The sequence below is a fragment of the Microtus pennsylvanicus genome, chromosome 6 (genome assembly GCF_037038515.1).
Source record: "Microtus pennsylvanicus isolate mMicPen1 chromosome 6, mMicPen1.hap1, whole genome shotgun sequence".
In the NCBI taxonomy this organism is placed as follows: domain Eukaryota; kingdom Metazoa; phylum Chordata; class Mammalia; order Rodentia; family Cricetidae; genus Microtus; species Microtus pennsylvanicus.
Window position 1 is genome coordinate 57,277,769 of NC_134584.1, and position 17,009 is coordinate 57,294,777.

The window sequence follows — 17,009 nt, forward strand, 5'->3', positions numbered from 1 at the left end:
AATCCTCAACAGTTTTCAAAGCCTTTTCAAAGTTGGTATGGTGTATGTGCTTTTCCTGTGCTTTGCTTATTCCCAGGGAGTGATTTACACACTTGACAATCAGATACAGACCTAAATAAAGAACTCTAGCGTCCTATAGTAACCTGCCATGGGAATTTGGTCTGTCTCTTTTCATTTCTAGAAGAACAATGACTAAGATAGAGGTAACATGAAACATCGAGACTTCTCTTTGGAAAAAACACAGTGGCCAGAGTGTTAGGAGAAAATACTCAAAACCTCTGCAGCCACGAACCCATTTATTTCCCCTTGCTGGTTTGTGATAGGATGCAATTTTATAGCTGTAGATAAATATTACAGTTAATAAGTATACATAAAATGTTTTGTTTTGTATAAGACAGGATCTAACTCTGTAGCTCAGGCTGGCTACAGGAGGCAATCCTCCTGTGCCAGCCTCCTGAATGATGAGATTATAGGTATGAGCCACCGAGCCTGGCATAGGTTTCTTCTAAATAAACTTAGCTTGTATTCTCCAGATTCATACCTATATATAAAATGTTCTGAACAAAGAGAGTTGGTGATCCTGTCAGTAACTGTATCAGAAGAAAACTTAGCGGTTGTCTTTCTATCAAAATGAACAATTTCCTATAGTACATTATCATTCGCATCACTGGAGACTAATTTGCAGCAGGTTTTCTTTTCTTCAGCCTTGATTTATTTATTTATTTTTGTGTCGCTGGAGATTGGACTGAAGACTTCATGACTTCATGCATGCTTCCTAAGCACACTAGCATTGAGTTATATCCCAGACCTTTTTTTTTTTTTCACCCCAGGCAGCATTTAGCTAGCCTGGAGCTGTCTCTGTAGACCAGATTGCCTTTGAACTCTCAGAGCTCTGTCTTCTTCTCCAGAGCTCTGGAATTAAGGGAATAGGCCATCACACCTAACCCTCTTTCAAAGGTATGTTTTTAAAATGCACATACAAGTGTTGAAAATACACAGTTTCATACAAAGAACTGTACCGGGCTGAAGTCATTTTCAACTTTTTTTACGTTTCTTTCAGTGCCCCCCCCCCCCACTTTAAATTTGGTTGGAGGCATGAGTTTCAAAGCAAATGTGTGAGGTCTAGAATGTTCAGCCAAGTGACCGGGGGCTAAAACTTTTGACTGTTAGATGTCAGAAAAATACAAAGCTGATTGTAGATGACAATGTGAGGGTAATCCAGGTGGTTTTATTTATTTATTATTATTTTTTGGTTTCTCTCTGTTTCAAGCTTTGGAGCCTGTTCTGGAACTCGGTCGGTAGACCAGGCAGCCTTGATTTACAGAGATTCTCCTGCCTCTGCCTCCTGAGTGTACCACCACAGCCCAGCTCCAGGGGCTTCACACAAGTTTAAGAAATGTGACCTAAAGTAAAACAGCTAATTCCCATTATGCAGATGACTTGACCATTGACAGGAATTAAGATAACACCAACAATACAAACAGGATTATAGACCTAGTAGGTTAGGAATGTTTTATCATAGTTTCATATGAATAATTAGGTTTTTATGAAGTAGGACCTTTTTTAACCTAGGGTGGCCTTGAATTCCCAACTGCTCTGGAAGCTACTTGTGGTCAGTGCTGCCAGGTCGGACTGATAAAACTTTCTGTTGTTTGCTCTCTGAGGGAACTCATATAACTAAAAACAACTCAAGAGATCTTTATCCCAGTGTCTGCTCAAAGAAGTTCTCAGAACAGTACACAAATTATGAAAGTTGAAGCAATAAAAGACGGATATATTGAGATGAACGTTCACACTCTTAGATTGAATTTTTCTGTTGTTCTAGTGTCCCACTGGGTTGTCTTTGGATACTGGTCTATCTTAAATTTTATCTTAATGGTGCGAGGGGAGAAGCGAACCGTTTGGTTTAGCCTTGACAGGCGAAGTTCCCGTCCTGTTTACCGGGTACTTTCTGAACACAGGTGTTCATCCAGATTTCTTCGGGCTAAGGGAAGCCAATGTGCACGTGAGTGTCCCTGGAAAAAGTCTCAGCAACAGGCTGCCTTGGCTCCTCCTGCCCAGGGTCCAAGCTCACCTGTGCCTCCCAGGAAAACAACCGATTTGCAAGGAAGCTCCCAGCCGGGAAGGAGGAGGCGGGGCTCGGGCCAGGCGCGCGGCCGCGCGCAGGCGCTGCTGGGGGACGCGGAGGGGCGGGGCGCCGACGCGCGGGCCCGACGCGCGCCGCCGCCACCGCCGCGTCAGCAGCGTGCTGCACGTGCCCGTGTTTACGTCCCTCGTGGAGCCGCCGACGTCACAGCCGAATGGCAACATTGTGGCGACGCTGAGACGCAGAGTTTAGGAGTCGGGTCTCTGGTTCCGGCTGGCTCGGCGCGGTCGGCGGGAGGCAGAGCGGCGGCGGGGCGATCGGCCCCGGCGAGCGCGGACGCGCGCCTCGGCGCATCACATCACGCAGCTCCCGCAGCCTCACGCAGGCCGGCCCGGCGGCCCTGGGCCCCGCACTGCCGCAGCGAGCGGCTTGTAAACAGATCCGGCCGCACGTGACTATGTGAACTACCTGCTCCGGGCCGCGTATTGTCTCTTCGGAGAGTCGCGCCACAAAGGAGGCGGTGGGAGAGCGGCCGGAGCGCTAAGATGGCTGAAGGCGCCCGGCAAGGGTGAGCTGGGGGCGCGGCCACCGCGGAGACTCGGCCGGGCGGCCCCCCTCGGCCGGTCACTGGAGCTACCATGTCGTTCGCGCTGGAGGAGACGCTCGAGTCCGACTGGGTGGCGGTGCGGCCCCATGTATTCGACGAGCGCGAGAAGCACAAGTTCGTGTTCATTGTGGCCTGGAACGAGATAGAAGGCAAGTTTGCCATAACCTGCCACAACCGGACGGCCCAGAGGCAGAGGAGCGGTTCCCGGGAACAGGCGGGGACTCCTGCGCCAGATGGGAGTCGCGGGCCCGGCAGCCCGGCGACCCGGGGCCGACCCGAGGCCGCTGCCTCTGCCACAGCGCTCCGGAGCCCCGGGCCGCGGAAGAGCCCGGCCTGGGCCGAGGGTGGCTCTCCGCGCAGCGCGCGCAGCCCGAGGGGGAATCCTCTTCGGGGTCCGGCCGGCAAAGGACCGGAGAGTCCCTTCCGTAGTCCCGCGCGGGCCAAGGCCAGCCCGCTTCGCAGAGGCGCGGAATCCCGGGATGCGGCCGCCGCTGCCACGCCAGCCCCGCCGGCGCCCCCGGTGTCGTCGGTGCGAGTGATGAGTGCCTGCGGGGCGGTCTCCGAGGAGATCGAGGTGCTGGAAATGGTGAGGGAGGATGAGGCGCCACCGCCGCACCCCGACGCGGAGCGGCCGCCGTCCACCGCGGAGCTGGAGTCACCGGCTGAAGAGTGCAGCTGGGCCGGGCTCTTCTCCTTCCAGGATCTGCGGGCCGTGCACCAGCAGCTGTGCTCGGTGAACTCACAGCTGGAGCCGTGTCTGCCGGTGTTCCCCGAAGAGCCGTCCGGCATGTGGACGGTGCTGTTCGGGGGCGCCCCCGAGATGACCGAGCAGGAGATCGACGCTCTGTGTTACCAGCTCCAGGTCTACCTGGGCCACGGCCTGGACACGTGCGGCTGGAAGATCCTGTCCCAGGTGCTCTTCACCGAGACCGACGACCCCGAGGAGTATTACGAAAGCCTCAGCGAGCTGCGGCAGAAGGGCTACGAAGAGGTGCTTCAGCGGGCGAGGAAGCGCATCCAGGAGGTGAGAGTCTAGTGCGAGCGGCCGCCCGCCCTGGGATTGGTGTCTCTCTGTCAAGGGCTGGAGCCTCGGTTTGGGCTGTGCGCCAGTGTGTGAAGGCAGAACAGGAGGGATTTCTGAGCCGGTTCTCTTTAATTATCTCAGCGAAGGATGTTTAGGAAGTCTTTAGGCTTTCTCGACCCCGTTTTTATTTCTTTTCCTCCTAAAAGTTTACTAAATATAGGTAGTTTACTAAATATAGGTAGATAAAAGCGTTTACGAAAATAGATATTCTGTAAAACTTGAACTAAACGACAATAACTTGCCCACACTTTAACTATTCTTCAAATAACTCAAAATAGTTGTCTTAAAGGAACAAATATGATCTACGTTTTGTTTCCCTTGTGTGCTCTGGCAACACAGGCAAGTATGAAATTTTACCTTTCAGTAAAGTGTACCACTGCAGAAAGTGTACCATTGAGCTTCACCCCAGCCCTAAATTCAAGTGTTGACTTGTCCAAATGAGAAAGAACCAAATGACAATTGATAACAAATTTTTAGACTATCAAGTCTTTACAGATGGCTCAAGTTTCACTCCTGTTTTATGGAGGAGGAAGGTCATGGGCAGGAATGCTCATGTTTTTTGTATGTAGTGTGAAAACTTTTCCATACTCCTTAAATAACAGGAAACAAAGAGGGAGATGCCAGGACGACCATCCATAGGGAGCTCTGCAGTGTGTTTACAAAGTCAGGCCTCCTTACTGGCTTCTTTTGAAACTTACTGAAAAGAGTAACTTAAGAGCTTCTTCCAATGGATGGTATATGTAGTTAGCATTTTACTATTTCAGTATTACTGTATATCAAAGCAATTTACTATTTTAATGTTATTTTATATTATAGTTGGATTTGGGATGGAAAAAAACTGTTTTTCATGGTGTCATTTGTCTGTGTATTTTACATGTATGATACACACACATTTCATGGTGTCATTTGTCTGTGTGTATCATACATGTATTACACACACACACACACAGGCACGCGCGCGCCCCTCTGCTGTTAAGTCAGGAAGCTGGGACAGTCTGGGTTTCTTCATAGAATATTAGGTGTTTCTCTTTGCTAGACTTGAGTATTTAGGAAACACTTATTTCTCCTGTATACCACACACAGTACATTTAAAACTTCCTTTTTCAAGAGTTCACTACTAGGTCCAAACTTCAACCCCAGCACTTGGGATTCACTCTGGGAATATTTAGGAAACACTTATTTCTCCTGTATACCACACACAATACATTTAAAACTTCCTTTTTCAATAGTTCACTACTAGGTCCAAGCCTTCAACCCCAGCACTTGGGATTCACTCTGGGGGGCCAGGGCAGGTGGATCTCTGTGAGTTTGAGGCCAGCCTGGTTTGAATAGTGAGTTCCAGGACAACCAGAACCACTTAGTGACACCTTGTCTTGGAAGGAAAAAAAAGATTCTTCAGGTTTTTCACTCCTTCCCTTTGGTTTACTGTACGTACGGTAAACGTCACCTACAGTGATCTTATCCTCGAGTTCAAGGGATCTGTTTTCATTTCCCCTTTGTTATCTCACTTCCTGGAGACTTCTACCTTGATATGTTTTGGACAGAGGTAACTAATGTGATGATATTCTTTCTAGTGTTTAAATTAACGTATATTTCACCACCACCACCACCACAGCGTTTCTCTGCAGCTTTGGAGCCTGTCCTGGAACTAGCTCTTACAGACTAGGCTGGCCTCGAACTCACAGAGATGCCTCTGCCTCCCGAGTTCTGGGATCAAAGGTGTGCGCCACCACTGCCTGGCCCTATGTTTCTTTTATATAGGGCTTCTGAAATTTTTTATTAGTTTTGTGTGTGTGTGTGTGTATATATGCTAGTTTCTCAGAAAATTACAAATAGCTACTGTTTATCAAACTAGAAGCTTTTTAATCCCTTAATTTAGAGATGTCTGATTTCAACTTTAAATGATACTAAAAAAGTAGCTATCTTTGTTTTCAAATTTCCAGTGGGTCAAAAATGAGCTTTTAGCTTTTTAGAATTCAATTTTGAGGGCCAATTTTTCTTAAAAGAACACATTTTCCAATGCTGGCAGATTAAGTGTAGAGACTAGTTAGTGATGTCTGCAATGGATGTGATGGAAGTGTATTAAGTGTGATGGAAGTCGGGTGGAGGTGGCGCACACCTTTAATCCCACCCAACACTTGGGAGGCAGAGGCAGGTGGATCTCTGTGAGTTCCAGGCCAGCCTGGTCTACAGAGCAAGTTCCAGGACAGGCTCCAAAGCTACAGAGAAACCCTGTCTTGAAAAAAAGGAAAAAAAGAATTTCTAAGTGACTTACTTAGGATGCTAATGTGTTCTTCCGCAGCTTAGATTCTTTTCTGTATTAGTAGTTTGCTTTTGGGGAGAGGAGTATGTGGAGTGGTTTGCAATGTGCTAAGCAAGTGCTCTACCAAAGAGCTGTAATATGTCATCCCTGATGTAACATTTGGTTGGTGAGACAGGACTCTAGTCCAGGCTGGCGCACGGAATCTCACATCAACCTCTCTAGCATGCGCCAACTACTTTTTTTTAAAAAATTGTTTTATAGCAGTTGTATGTTGCTTCTATTCTGTTGAGTTTATTTTTATTCTACTTAATTTAGTGTCATCTTCCCATATCTCAATTGACATAGCTTGTGGAATTGAACTTTTTTTTTTCTTTCAAGACAGGGTTTCTCTTTGGCTTTGGAGCATCCCCTGGAACTTGCTTTGTAGGCGAGGATGTCCTTGAACTCAGAGACCACCTGCCTCTGCCTTCCGAGTACTGAGACTAAAGGTTCAGCCACCACTGCCGTGGCAGAACAAACTCTTTTATGTTGGCTGTGTCTGGTAAATCACATGTTTAACAGATAATACTTAAAAAATGTAGTTCTTCATATTTTTTCTTCAATTTTCTTGAGTCTGTTATCTATTCCCATAGCATGACTTTCCTAGCTGTAAGCTCCATACTTGTTTTTGTTCAGATGATCAGGGATCACTTAAGGGAGGTTTTGTCTCCAGGATATTCAAATACAGGGTCTGGTACGCTTGCGAATTTTCTCCTACTGAGCCAGTCTCCAGTCCTCTCCTTTAAAAAAACAAGTGGAAAAACAACTTGGTAAGGAAGGCCACTGACCTTGACTCTGTTGAATTTCCTGCTTTTCCAACCACTTGTTCAGAACACTCAATATTAGTAGATAAGACATGCCATTTTAATGTAAAGTTATAGATAAATGCAAGTTTTTTGGTGGTATTTTTTTGTTGTTGTTGTTTGTTTTTCGAAACAGGGTTTCTCTGTAGCTTTGGAGCCTGTCCTGGAACTAGCTCTTGTACACCAGGCTGGCCTCAAACTCACAGAGATCCACCTGCCTCTGCCCCACTAGTGCTAGGATTAAAGGCATGCGCCACCACTACCTGGCTAAATACAAGTTTTATAAGTTGACAAATGTATATTCTTCAGGGAAGATTATTTAAAATAGACAAAAATTCTCTTAAAATTGTTAGTTTTTAGATTTTAGATGTTCTCCATATGTATGTAGCCCAGACTGTCCTCAGATTTATGATCCTCCTCTCTTAGCCTCCTGACTGAAATAATGTGGGTGTCTCAACTCCTGGCTTGTTAAACTTTTAAATACCAAAAAGGAATGGGGACTGAAAGTGTGGTTTATGGAGTGCTTGTCTGACATGAAGTTCTGGTTTCAATCCCCAGCCCTGGAACTTTGGTACCCACACCTGGACTCTGAGTTCTTTGGAGGTGGGGCAGGATGATCAGAAGAAGTTCAAGGCATCCACTGTGTGGCAAGTTGAAGCCAAATGAATACATGAGACACTGTCTCAAAAACATAAACATGAACAACATTCAGAACAAAAACCACTACTGCAAATTATTTGCTCTGCTATGTAAGGTTGTGGCACTTGAATTGGAGTTTAATATTTGCAGTACCCTTAAGGTTTAATATGGGTTACCAGGCCTGTAGTCTGAGCCACTCAGGAGGGCAAGGTGGGAGAGTCACAAGTTTAAGACCTGCCTGGGTAAATTTAAGTGAATTTCTATCAAAAAATAAAGAACTGGGGAGATAGATAGGCCACTTCTTTATTGTATGTGAGGCCTCAGTTCAGTCCCTAGTACTCCAAAGGAAAGAAGATTGGTATGGGGAGTTGAAGAAGCCCTCCCGTGTGTGTTTTCTACTGCAGGTTTTTGTCCAGATTCACACCTGTAGATTATAGTTCATGAGGGTTTACAAGTTTTACAATAATACAGTATTTTTAGATGACATACACATTCTAAAATTATATACTAAAGCCTCATTCTAAATAAAATGCAGTATTATTTGTAGTTTTGTTGGACGTTTTATGTGAGTTTATTATAGTATCTATTATTTATACAGCAGGCAATTTTTATGTGAATACAGGTGCTTCAAGGCCTCTTTGAACAGTGTTGCAGTAGATCTTAGTTGCTGGTCAAAGCTAAGGTTTGTATTACTGTGTGTGCTCATAGGTAGCTTAAAGCTTAACTTTGACCTAGATTTTCAAGTAATGGTTTCTTGTATGATGATAACTATTTTTCAAATGATTGATTTTGGTGTTTCAGCTCATAAACCTCAATTATGACAGACTTACTTAAGATCTGAAAATCTGCTTACTTTGGAAATTATTGTTTACATAAATATGCTGAACTCTAACTTTCGAGTTAAATTCATAGAGAGCAGAAAGTGCTTTCAAAGAGGCCACTGAACATCTCACTAGGGTTTGGAGTCAGAACAGTCTGGATTTTGATTGTGACTCATCGCTTCTAATGGCATGCTTAGCTATTTAGTCTCTTAAATGAGAGGACTGTATGGAATCACAGCTACCTGGCATTTACAAAGATAGGTAGCTTCTAATAAGTATGGTGGAAGTACCAAGCTTTAAGTATTCTGGTGGAGCCCAGCTTGAAGGCTAGGCAGTACTCTACCATTGAGTTACATCCCCAGTCCAAATGGAGGTTTACTTTTTTTTTTTTTCCCAGACAGGGTTTCTCTGTAGCTTTGGAGCCCGTCCTAGAACGAGCTCTTATAGACTGGGCTGGCCTCAAACTCATGGAGATCCGCTTGTCTCTGCCTCCTCAGTGTTGGAATTAAAGGCGTGCGCCACCAGCGCCAGGCTCAAGCCAAAGAAGAGGCTTAAAATGGTCTTGGGTTCTTGGGTTTGACAGAATTAAACTGTTAGGGAGTGACAAAATTCAGATGCAGACCCAGTCCTGTCTTACCAACCTTTTGCTTTTTTTGCCATAATGTGCTATTTGTTTGGTTTCTTTTTCTTGTTTCCTTTTTCTTTTCTTGACAAAAATAAAATAATTAGAAAAGAGTCTCAAGTAGCCCAGGCTGTTTCTGCCTCTATTTTCCCTATGCCTACTATTACACTTGGTTCTTCGGAATTTCTTGATCTAAATCAATGGTTCTCATTCTTCCTAAGGGTCACCCAACATGTTTGAGAACCATTGATCTAAATGCTTTGGAGCCATTAGAAAGGATTCAAAACTTCATAGCGCCCAGTCAAATTATTTTACACATCAAATCTGAGTTTGATTCCTTCTTGCTTAAGCAGGGCCAACATGTACAAATTCCTTAGTTATGTGATGATGTGTGTTTGGAAGGGAGAATAGTTATAATGGTTATAGTTACCTTTTTTTTTTTTTGGAAAAGGTTTTTCTGTTTAATAGCTCTAGCTATCTTGGAACTAACTCTATTTATTTATTTATTATGTATACAATATTCTGTCTGTGTGTATGTCTGCACGCCAGAAGAGGACACCAGACCTCATTATAGATGGTTGTGAGCCACCATGTGGTTGCTGGGAATTGAACTCAGGACCTTTGGAAGAGCAGGCAGTGCTCTTAACCACTGAGCCATCTCTCCAGCCCCCTGAAACTAACTCTTATAGACCAGCCTGTCCTGGAAAATTAGCTCTTGTAAACCAGGCTGGGCTAGATTTCAGAGATGTGCCTGCCTCTGCGTCCTGGATTCTGGGATTAAAGGCATGTGCCACCACTGCCCTTGCATTCATTTCTAAAGCCTTCACCTGTAATTTTATTGGTGTTACTGTTCTCCGTTATTATTCACTTGGCCTTTTGCTGACTATAAGTACTGTTACCAACAAAAAACAAAAAGTGGGCCATCTGTTTGAATATCTGTGTGCTTGTTTTCTTGTAATGAGAAATTTCTTGTGGCTCTTTACTCTGTAAAAGGCTATCTGTGGTTCCTCTGAATCTGCCTAGTTCTCTGCTACTGAGAGGAGGATTGACTTCCAAGATTAAGATGAAGGCGTTGAAGACTTAGTTTTTACTGTATTGCCATGAAGGATGCTTGGCATAAACAACTTAAAAGGAGGAAAGCTGTTGGCAAGTTCATGGTTAACTGTTACTCTGAACAGCCTTTCAAAGCAGAGAGGGAGTGATGGAGCTGGGTTGCCCCTCTTGGATGGCTATGGACAAGATAGACCTTTTAGAGGCACACTATCAGTGACCTGCTTCCTTTGGTTAGCCTTCACCTTCTCATAGCCCATTCAACTATGAACATATCAGTAGATTAATCCTTTGTGCTCGGGTGTCTGACAAAGCCTTCAACACACCACATGAGCTTTTAAGTGGCAGGTCATATGCACACAAGAGACCATAAGTAGTTCTTGGTGATTTTTGCTTCTCTAGCATTTTGTTACATATAGTATCTAACTTCTGGAACTAGCATGGGGCCAGACATGTTGAAGTACCGGGATTCTGATGTGTGCTGGAGCAAACCACCTGTCAAAAGCATGAGTGGGTGGAAGGATTGGTTTTCTCTTACAGTATGAGGTTGCTGTGTATCATGGTGGTGAAGCCATGGCAGCATGGAACAGGTGGTAGCACTGTTCCCCTGCAGCTGGTAAGCAGAAGCGTCTAAGATCTCAGCCCGTGGAGTAAAACCACCCACATTTAGGGTAGGTCTTTGTTTCTCAGTTCACCTAATCTAGAAGCACCCTCACAGGAGTGCCAGAGGTTTGTTTTTGTGGTGGTTCTAAGTGCTAACAAATTTTACAGTCAGGACTAACCGTCACATAACTTCATTCTTCTGGAAAACCTTGATTTTTGTACATATACTGTAATCATCTAGTCCTGGCTGTCCTGAAGCTCCTTATGTGGACCAGATTGGCCTCAGACTCACAGATTCTCCTTGCCTCTGCCTCCAGAAGCTGAGATTAAAGGCATTCTCCACTATGCCTTCCTGGCTTTTTTTTTTAAATGTGTAATTAACTTTTATAAATAAATATAAAAGCATTCACCTTTCTGAAGCAACTGCAGGGGAGTAATGTTACTTTTATAGTCAGTCATGGTACTGTAATTGTACTCATACCTGTAATTGCAGAGTTTGGGAGGCTAAGGCATGAAGGAGGTTCTATGGATTTTAGGCCAGACTTGGCTACAAAATGAGACTCTGCCTCAAATAAAACTCTAACCCCCACCCCCACCCCGTATGTGTGTACTCGTGTCTCAATATAAAGCTATAGGAGGAATATGTTTTTTTTGTTTTTTTGAGACAGGTTTCATGTAGTGCTTGCTGACTTGTAACTATGTAACCTAGGCTGGCCTCATCCTCCTGAGGGTTCCGATTAAAGGCTTACACCACCATGCCTGACTTAATATATTCAACCTCTGCCTTTGGATGTTCTGGCCAGGAGTAACCACATCTGATTTAGATATGGGGATATTTCTCTTTAAAAATTTTCAAAAATACATACTATTTGGAAGAAAAAAATACCTTTGTAACAAGCATTTCCTAGTACTACTTATTAGCCTCCAAAGGAGAAGTCGGAAGTGTGGCCTAGTCTATACTGCTACTTTTCCTCTTCTTTCTCCTTCATAGCTGCGCTTGAGCTTATTTCCTTTACTAGTTAGTGTAGATCTGGAAGTAGGGAGACAGGTGGCCACTTCTCGCCTTAATTTTAGTTAGAAGTCTTCCATATATTTATATTAAGTATATTTTTGGTACTAGAAAACTAAATAAATAGATAATACCAAGTAGGGCTAATGAAGGCTTGAAAGAGAAAATATATGAATTAAATTTCTAAAGGCAATATTGAACCTTGAAAGTTTCAGGGGAATAATATTCATTATTCTATTAAGGAAATTGTGTCTATAGTAACGCTGCTTTTTTTTTTTTAAACAATTTGTTTCACTTGGTTTCCTGGAATTCCTCAGAATTGACTCTTTTCTGTGTTAAGTTTTGTGGAACCTGGAGCTAGTTTATTAAGGATGTTTTCTTTGTCTCAGGGAAAATTGCCTGACACCGATTAGATAAAGGAACTTGTCTGAAGTGTCAGCATGCTTAGAGTTTATAGATTAGAACTGGGAGAAATCTAAAATTAAAGTATGCCTTTGTTCTTTTCAAATCTTAGTTAACTATGCCACTTTCCAGTTGCCCCATTCAATTTACTATTTTTCATGGAATTCCATCATATTTCATTCTCCCTAAACTCAAAAGACTGTCAAGGTTCTTTGTGAGGTGTACCTGCCCTATGCTTAGTATATAGTAAATTAAAACTATTTACTTTCCCCTGAGGCACTTAACACGAGCTGGCTGTTAAATCTAAACCTATTTTTACTAAAAACCAGGTTGCTAATTCAAAGCCATGTTTGCATTGATAGAAGTTGGTTCCACAAAGATGAATTATTCCCAAGCTGATATAATTTCTAAATAAGAATAGCAGGTTGGTCTTGTCTGTGCATCAGCAGAAACTCCTCCATTACTCCCAAGACACATGCCGCTGCTACATATGTATCTAATTATTTTGGTTGACTTTACAGGATATGGTAGTCCTTTTGGTACAGTTGGTTATGATTTTGAATCTCCCCACCCACATCCCAGAGCTTTTCTCCTGCTAAGCATGCACTCTGCTTCTGAGCTAAGCTCTTGGTGTCCCTTTGATTGTTTGAATTTTAGTTTTTGATACATTCTCATTGTATTGCCCAGGCTGGCTGTCTTAGTGTCCTGTTGCTGTGAAGAGATACCATGACAGCGGCAACTCTTAGAAAAGAAAACATTTAATTGGGGTTTGCTTACATACAGTTCAGAGGTTTAGTCCATGGCAGGAAGCATGGTGGCACACAGGCAGACATGGTGCTGGTGAGGTAGTTGAGAGTTCTAAATCCAGATCAACAGGCATCAGAAAGAGAGAAACTGGGCCTGGCCTGATCATTATAAACCTCTAAACCCACTCCCCAGTGACACACTTCCTCCAACAAGGCCACACCAACTCTGAAAAGGCCAACCTAATCCCTGTCAAGTAGGACTGTTCCCTAATGACCAACCATTCAAATATGTGAACCTATGAGGACCACTCCAATTCTAACCACCACACTGGCCTCAAACTCCTGGGCTCAAAGGATCTACCTCAGTCTCCCATGGAGCTGGGACCACAGGTGTGCGCTACTGAGCCTGACAGTCATTATTCTCTTACTATTTCTTATAAATCTTATCCATCTTTTCTGTATCTTACTTTTTAGTTTTTTGAGACTGTGTAGTGGTCCTGGCTGTCCTAGAACTCACTTGATAAACGAGGCTAGCCTTAAACTCACTGAGATCTGCCTGCCTCTGCCACCCAAATGCTGGGATTAAAGGCGTGCGCCACCACCACCTGGCTCTGTATCTTCCTTTTACTCACAAGCATATCAGACAACTCTGATTACATTTGCAAAGCTACAGTTGGAATAGCTGTTAAATTGTAAGTACTGACCTAGAAGCCTTAAATTACATACAGTAATTTATTCATTTAATAGTTTATGGGCTTACATGAGTAAGGCCCTAGGTTTGACTAGGGTCTTACTCATTAATCATTAATAACTAAGCAACTAGATAATACTCAGAGTTCTCTTTTTAGGTACTAGACATAATATAGATGTGGCCCCTTAGCCAGGCATGGCAGTATATGCCTCTAATTTCCAGTATTAGGAGAGGCAGAGGCAAGTAGATCTCTGTAAGTTCCAGGCCAGCCTGGTCTATATGATAAGCCCCAGACAGCCAGGACTGCATAGAGAGACCCTGTCCCAAAACAACAATTAAAAAAAAAATTTAGCTGGGTGGTAGTGACACGTGCCTTTAGTCTCAGCACTTGGGAGTCAGAGGAATGTGGATCTCTGCGCTTGAGGCCAGCCTGGTTTACAGAGCAAGTTCCAGGACAGCCAGGGCTACACACAGAGAAACCTTGTCTTTTTTTTTTTTTTTTTTTTTGTTTTTCGAGACAGGGTTTCTCTGTGGCTTTGGAGCCTGTCCTGGAACTCGCTCTGTAGACCAGGCTGGTCTCGAACTCACAGAGATCCGCCTGCCTCTGCCTCCCAAGTGCTGGGATTAACGGCGTGTACCACCATCGCCCGGCTGAAACCTTGTCTTGAAAGATCCAAAACCAAACAAAAGGAGCTCCTTAAACTTTACTATACATTATACCAGTGGTTCTCAACCGTAGGTCTTAACCCCTTTGGGGGAGGGTCACCTGTTGAATATCCTACATATCAGATATTTACAATATTTTGCATAAAAGCAGCAAAATTACAGTTATGAAATAGCAACAAAGTAATGTTATGATTGGGTCATCACACATGAACTGTATTAAAAAGTCTCAGTGTTAGGAAGGTTGGGAACCACTACATTATACTTACCTGTTCTAATTCTTCCTACTTTTCTACTTTTTAAGTGCTGACTGTTTTGGTCAGTATTTTAGTACTTGCTCTTGAAAATGTTTTCTTTTTCATCACTTACACATGTTTACCTCGGTCTTGTGTAGTCATGGATTGTGCAGTCAAAAAAATATTATCTTTGTGAGAGAATATCAAATGCCTCTCTAGGGTAGGGCATGCCTGCTAGTTGAGAACTATTGTATTGGCTTCCTACCACCTTTACTTCATTAGGATCCTTTTCACATGTGTTGGTTTTTTAGAGACACAATCTCATATAGTCAGGAGGTTTCCTGGCTCTGTAAAACTTGTGGTCCTCTTGTCTCTATTTATTTCTATTATTTAGTCTCTAGTTGCTGCTCCACCATGCCCAGCCCAGTTTTATTACTTATGTAGTTAGTTTTCATTATATATATATATATATATGTTTATATGTGCTCTGTATATGTATATGTGTTCATGTGTGTGCTTGTGGAGGCCAAAGAACCGTGTTGGGTGTCTTCCTCAGTTTCTATGGATGCCAGGGAGCTGGACTCAGGTCCTTTGTTTGCATGGCAAGCACTTTACTATCTTTCCCCAGCCCCCTGGAGTTTTATCCTTATGAAGTCAATTTTCTTTGAAAGTATTTATTCCTATTTGGGAAGGAATGGAAAGTTAACCTGGTGTAAGTCAGTTTCATACACCGTCCTTTCATTGATGTAGGTGTTATGGAACTGTACGCTTAAGCTGCATGCTGTGATCTGTTGCTTCTAAGTTACAAGGCTGCATAACATTACTGTATGGAATGCAGTAAGCAGTTGTAACACAATGAACATTTGTACATCTGAACAGAAGAGGCACTGTAAAAACGTGTGTCTGTGTAAGGCAGTGTCAATGAATGGGTCTTACAGGATTAAAAGTTGTGTGTGAGTCATTGATAAGTATGAGAGCTTAGGGTGTGATGGCGTTGGAGCTGTGGTAGGGTTGCTGCTGTCTGCCAGTTTGCTATCATAGTGACAAAGTGTATCTCATGTAGTTAGATGATCCTAACACCCATTCGTGAAGAAAATTGGCGTTTTTTTTCTTTTGCTATAGTTTTTAGGGACCCTTGAGTCCATTTATTCACAATAATCATGTTTATTTAGGGCACTAGGTAATAGTTGGGTACATTTTTGTATGTTATATATATTGATTTATTTAGGGCGCTAGGTAATAGTTGGATACATTTGTATGTTATATATATTGATTTATTTAGGGCACTTCGGTACATTTGTGTGTTATATACATACATACATACATACATATATATATATATATGTATGTATGTATATATATATTTAACCAGGATTCAGGTGTCCTCTCACACATGTAGTTCTTCAAAGTCTTTGTTTTGGATTCTGTGAAACAGTAGTAACTACATAGTGATGACCTGTGTAATATAGCACCCGCTTATTCTTTTACCTTGTTTCCATTTAACAGTTTCTTCCCATCCTCACCTTCCTCCTCTGCTCCTCCTCCTAGTAACCCACCCACTCTTCTGCTTACTGGGCCTGTGGCTCAGTTGAAAAAGAAATTTTTTTTGAAGTTATTACTGACTCCCTTAAGAAACTAAAGAAAACTATAACCTTGTGTGAGAGAAATTTTTCATTAAGCATACTTTTGTTTTAGACTTAAGGTTGAAAAATCTCTTAGGTTCAGAGTCCATTCTTAACAGGATTACATCGAGATGGAAACAAATTAAAAGATATCTAGAGGGGTCTGATGCAAGCCTGTAATTCCAGCTGCTTAATAGGCTGAAGTAGAATTGCAAATTCAACCCCTATTAGAGCCACAGGAGTCCAAGTAACTTACAAGACTTTGTGGCAGAAAAAAAAGTTGGGTAAAGCCAAAATGCCAAACATGATGGTTTGCCTTTAATCCTAACACTGTTGAGGCAGATACAGGATCTGTCTATTTAGCAAGTGCCAGGTTAGCCAGAGCAACAAAAAAAAAAAAAAAAAAAAAAGGAAAGAAAGAGCTGGATGTCTCCCACAGAATGCCTTTCTACTCTGCAGAAAGTTTCTAAGGTCAGCATATGGGAGGTAGGCACAGAAGGATGAGAAGTTCAACTCAAGGTCGTTGTATACTTTCTTAGAGAGTTAAAGGCTAGCCTGGGTTATATGAGTCTGTCTTAAGGAAAAAGAAAAGAAGGGTTGGAAATACAGCTAAGTAATGGAGTATTTGCCTACTTGTGTAAACAAGGTTCAATCCTACACACACCATTTGTTTTACTTATTAGGCTTAGCGAATTATATGTTAATGCTTGGTAAATTTTTACTTTGCATCTTCTATGTTTGTGAAGTAATTCCCTAAAATTGCAGAAGAGCTTTGTCAGAGTAAAACAAAACAAAACAAAAACAACCAAAGAAACCCAAAACCATTGTTATGTTTATAGGTGTTGAGCCGGCACATATGTCTTTATCCACATGTGTGCAGTGCCTGTGGAGGCCAGAAGAGGGTACAGGTGGCTTTGAGCTACTGTGGGTGCTGGGAGTCCTCTGGGAGAGCTGCCAGTGATCTCCAGCCCTCTGTGTCAGATATTGAAGCAGAAGTAACATAGAACTTTATTCTTCCCGCCT

At 43.0% G+C, this 17,009-nt stretch overlaps 1 protein-coding gene across 2 annotated transcripts in view; it reads left to right on the forward strand.

Moving 5' to 3' along the window:
- Positions 1 to 2,260: 2,260 nt before the first annotated feature.
- Jmy (junction mediating and regulatory protein, p53 cofactor) overlaps positions 2,261 to 17,009 on the forward strand; it is a 65,838-nt gene continuing 51,089 nt past the window's right edge. Inside the window, exon 1 of one of the 2 annotated variants that reach the window (XM_075976303.1) lies at positions 2,261 to 3,717. In XM_075976303.1, coding sequence (XP_075832418.1) covers positions 2,725 to 3,717 — 993 coding nt within the window. In that variant the 5' untranslated portion in view covers positions 2,261 to 2,724. The remainder of the gene's footprint in view (positions 3,718 to 17,009) is intronic. The other variant, XM_075976302.1, reaches the window with a different exon arrangement.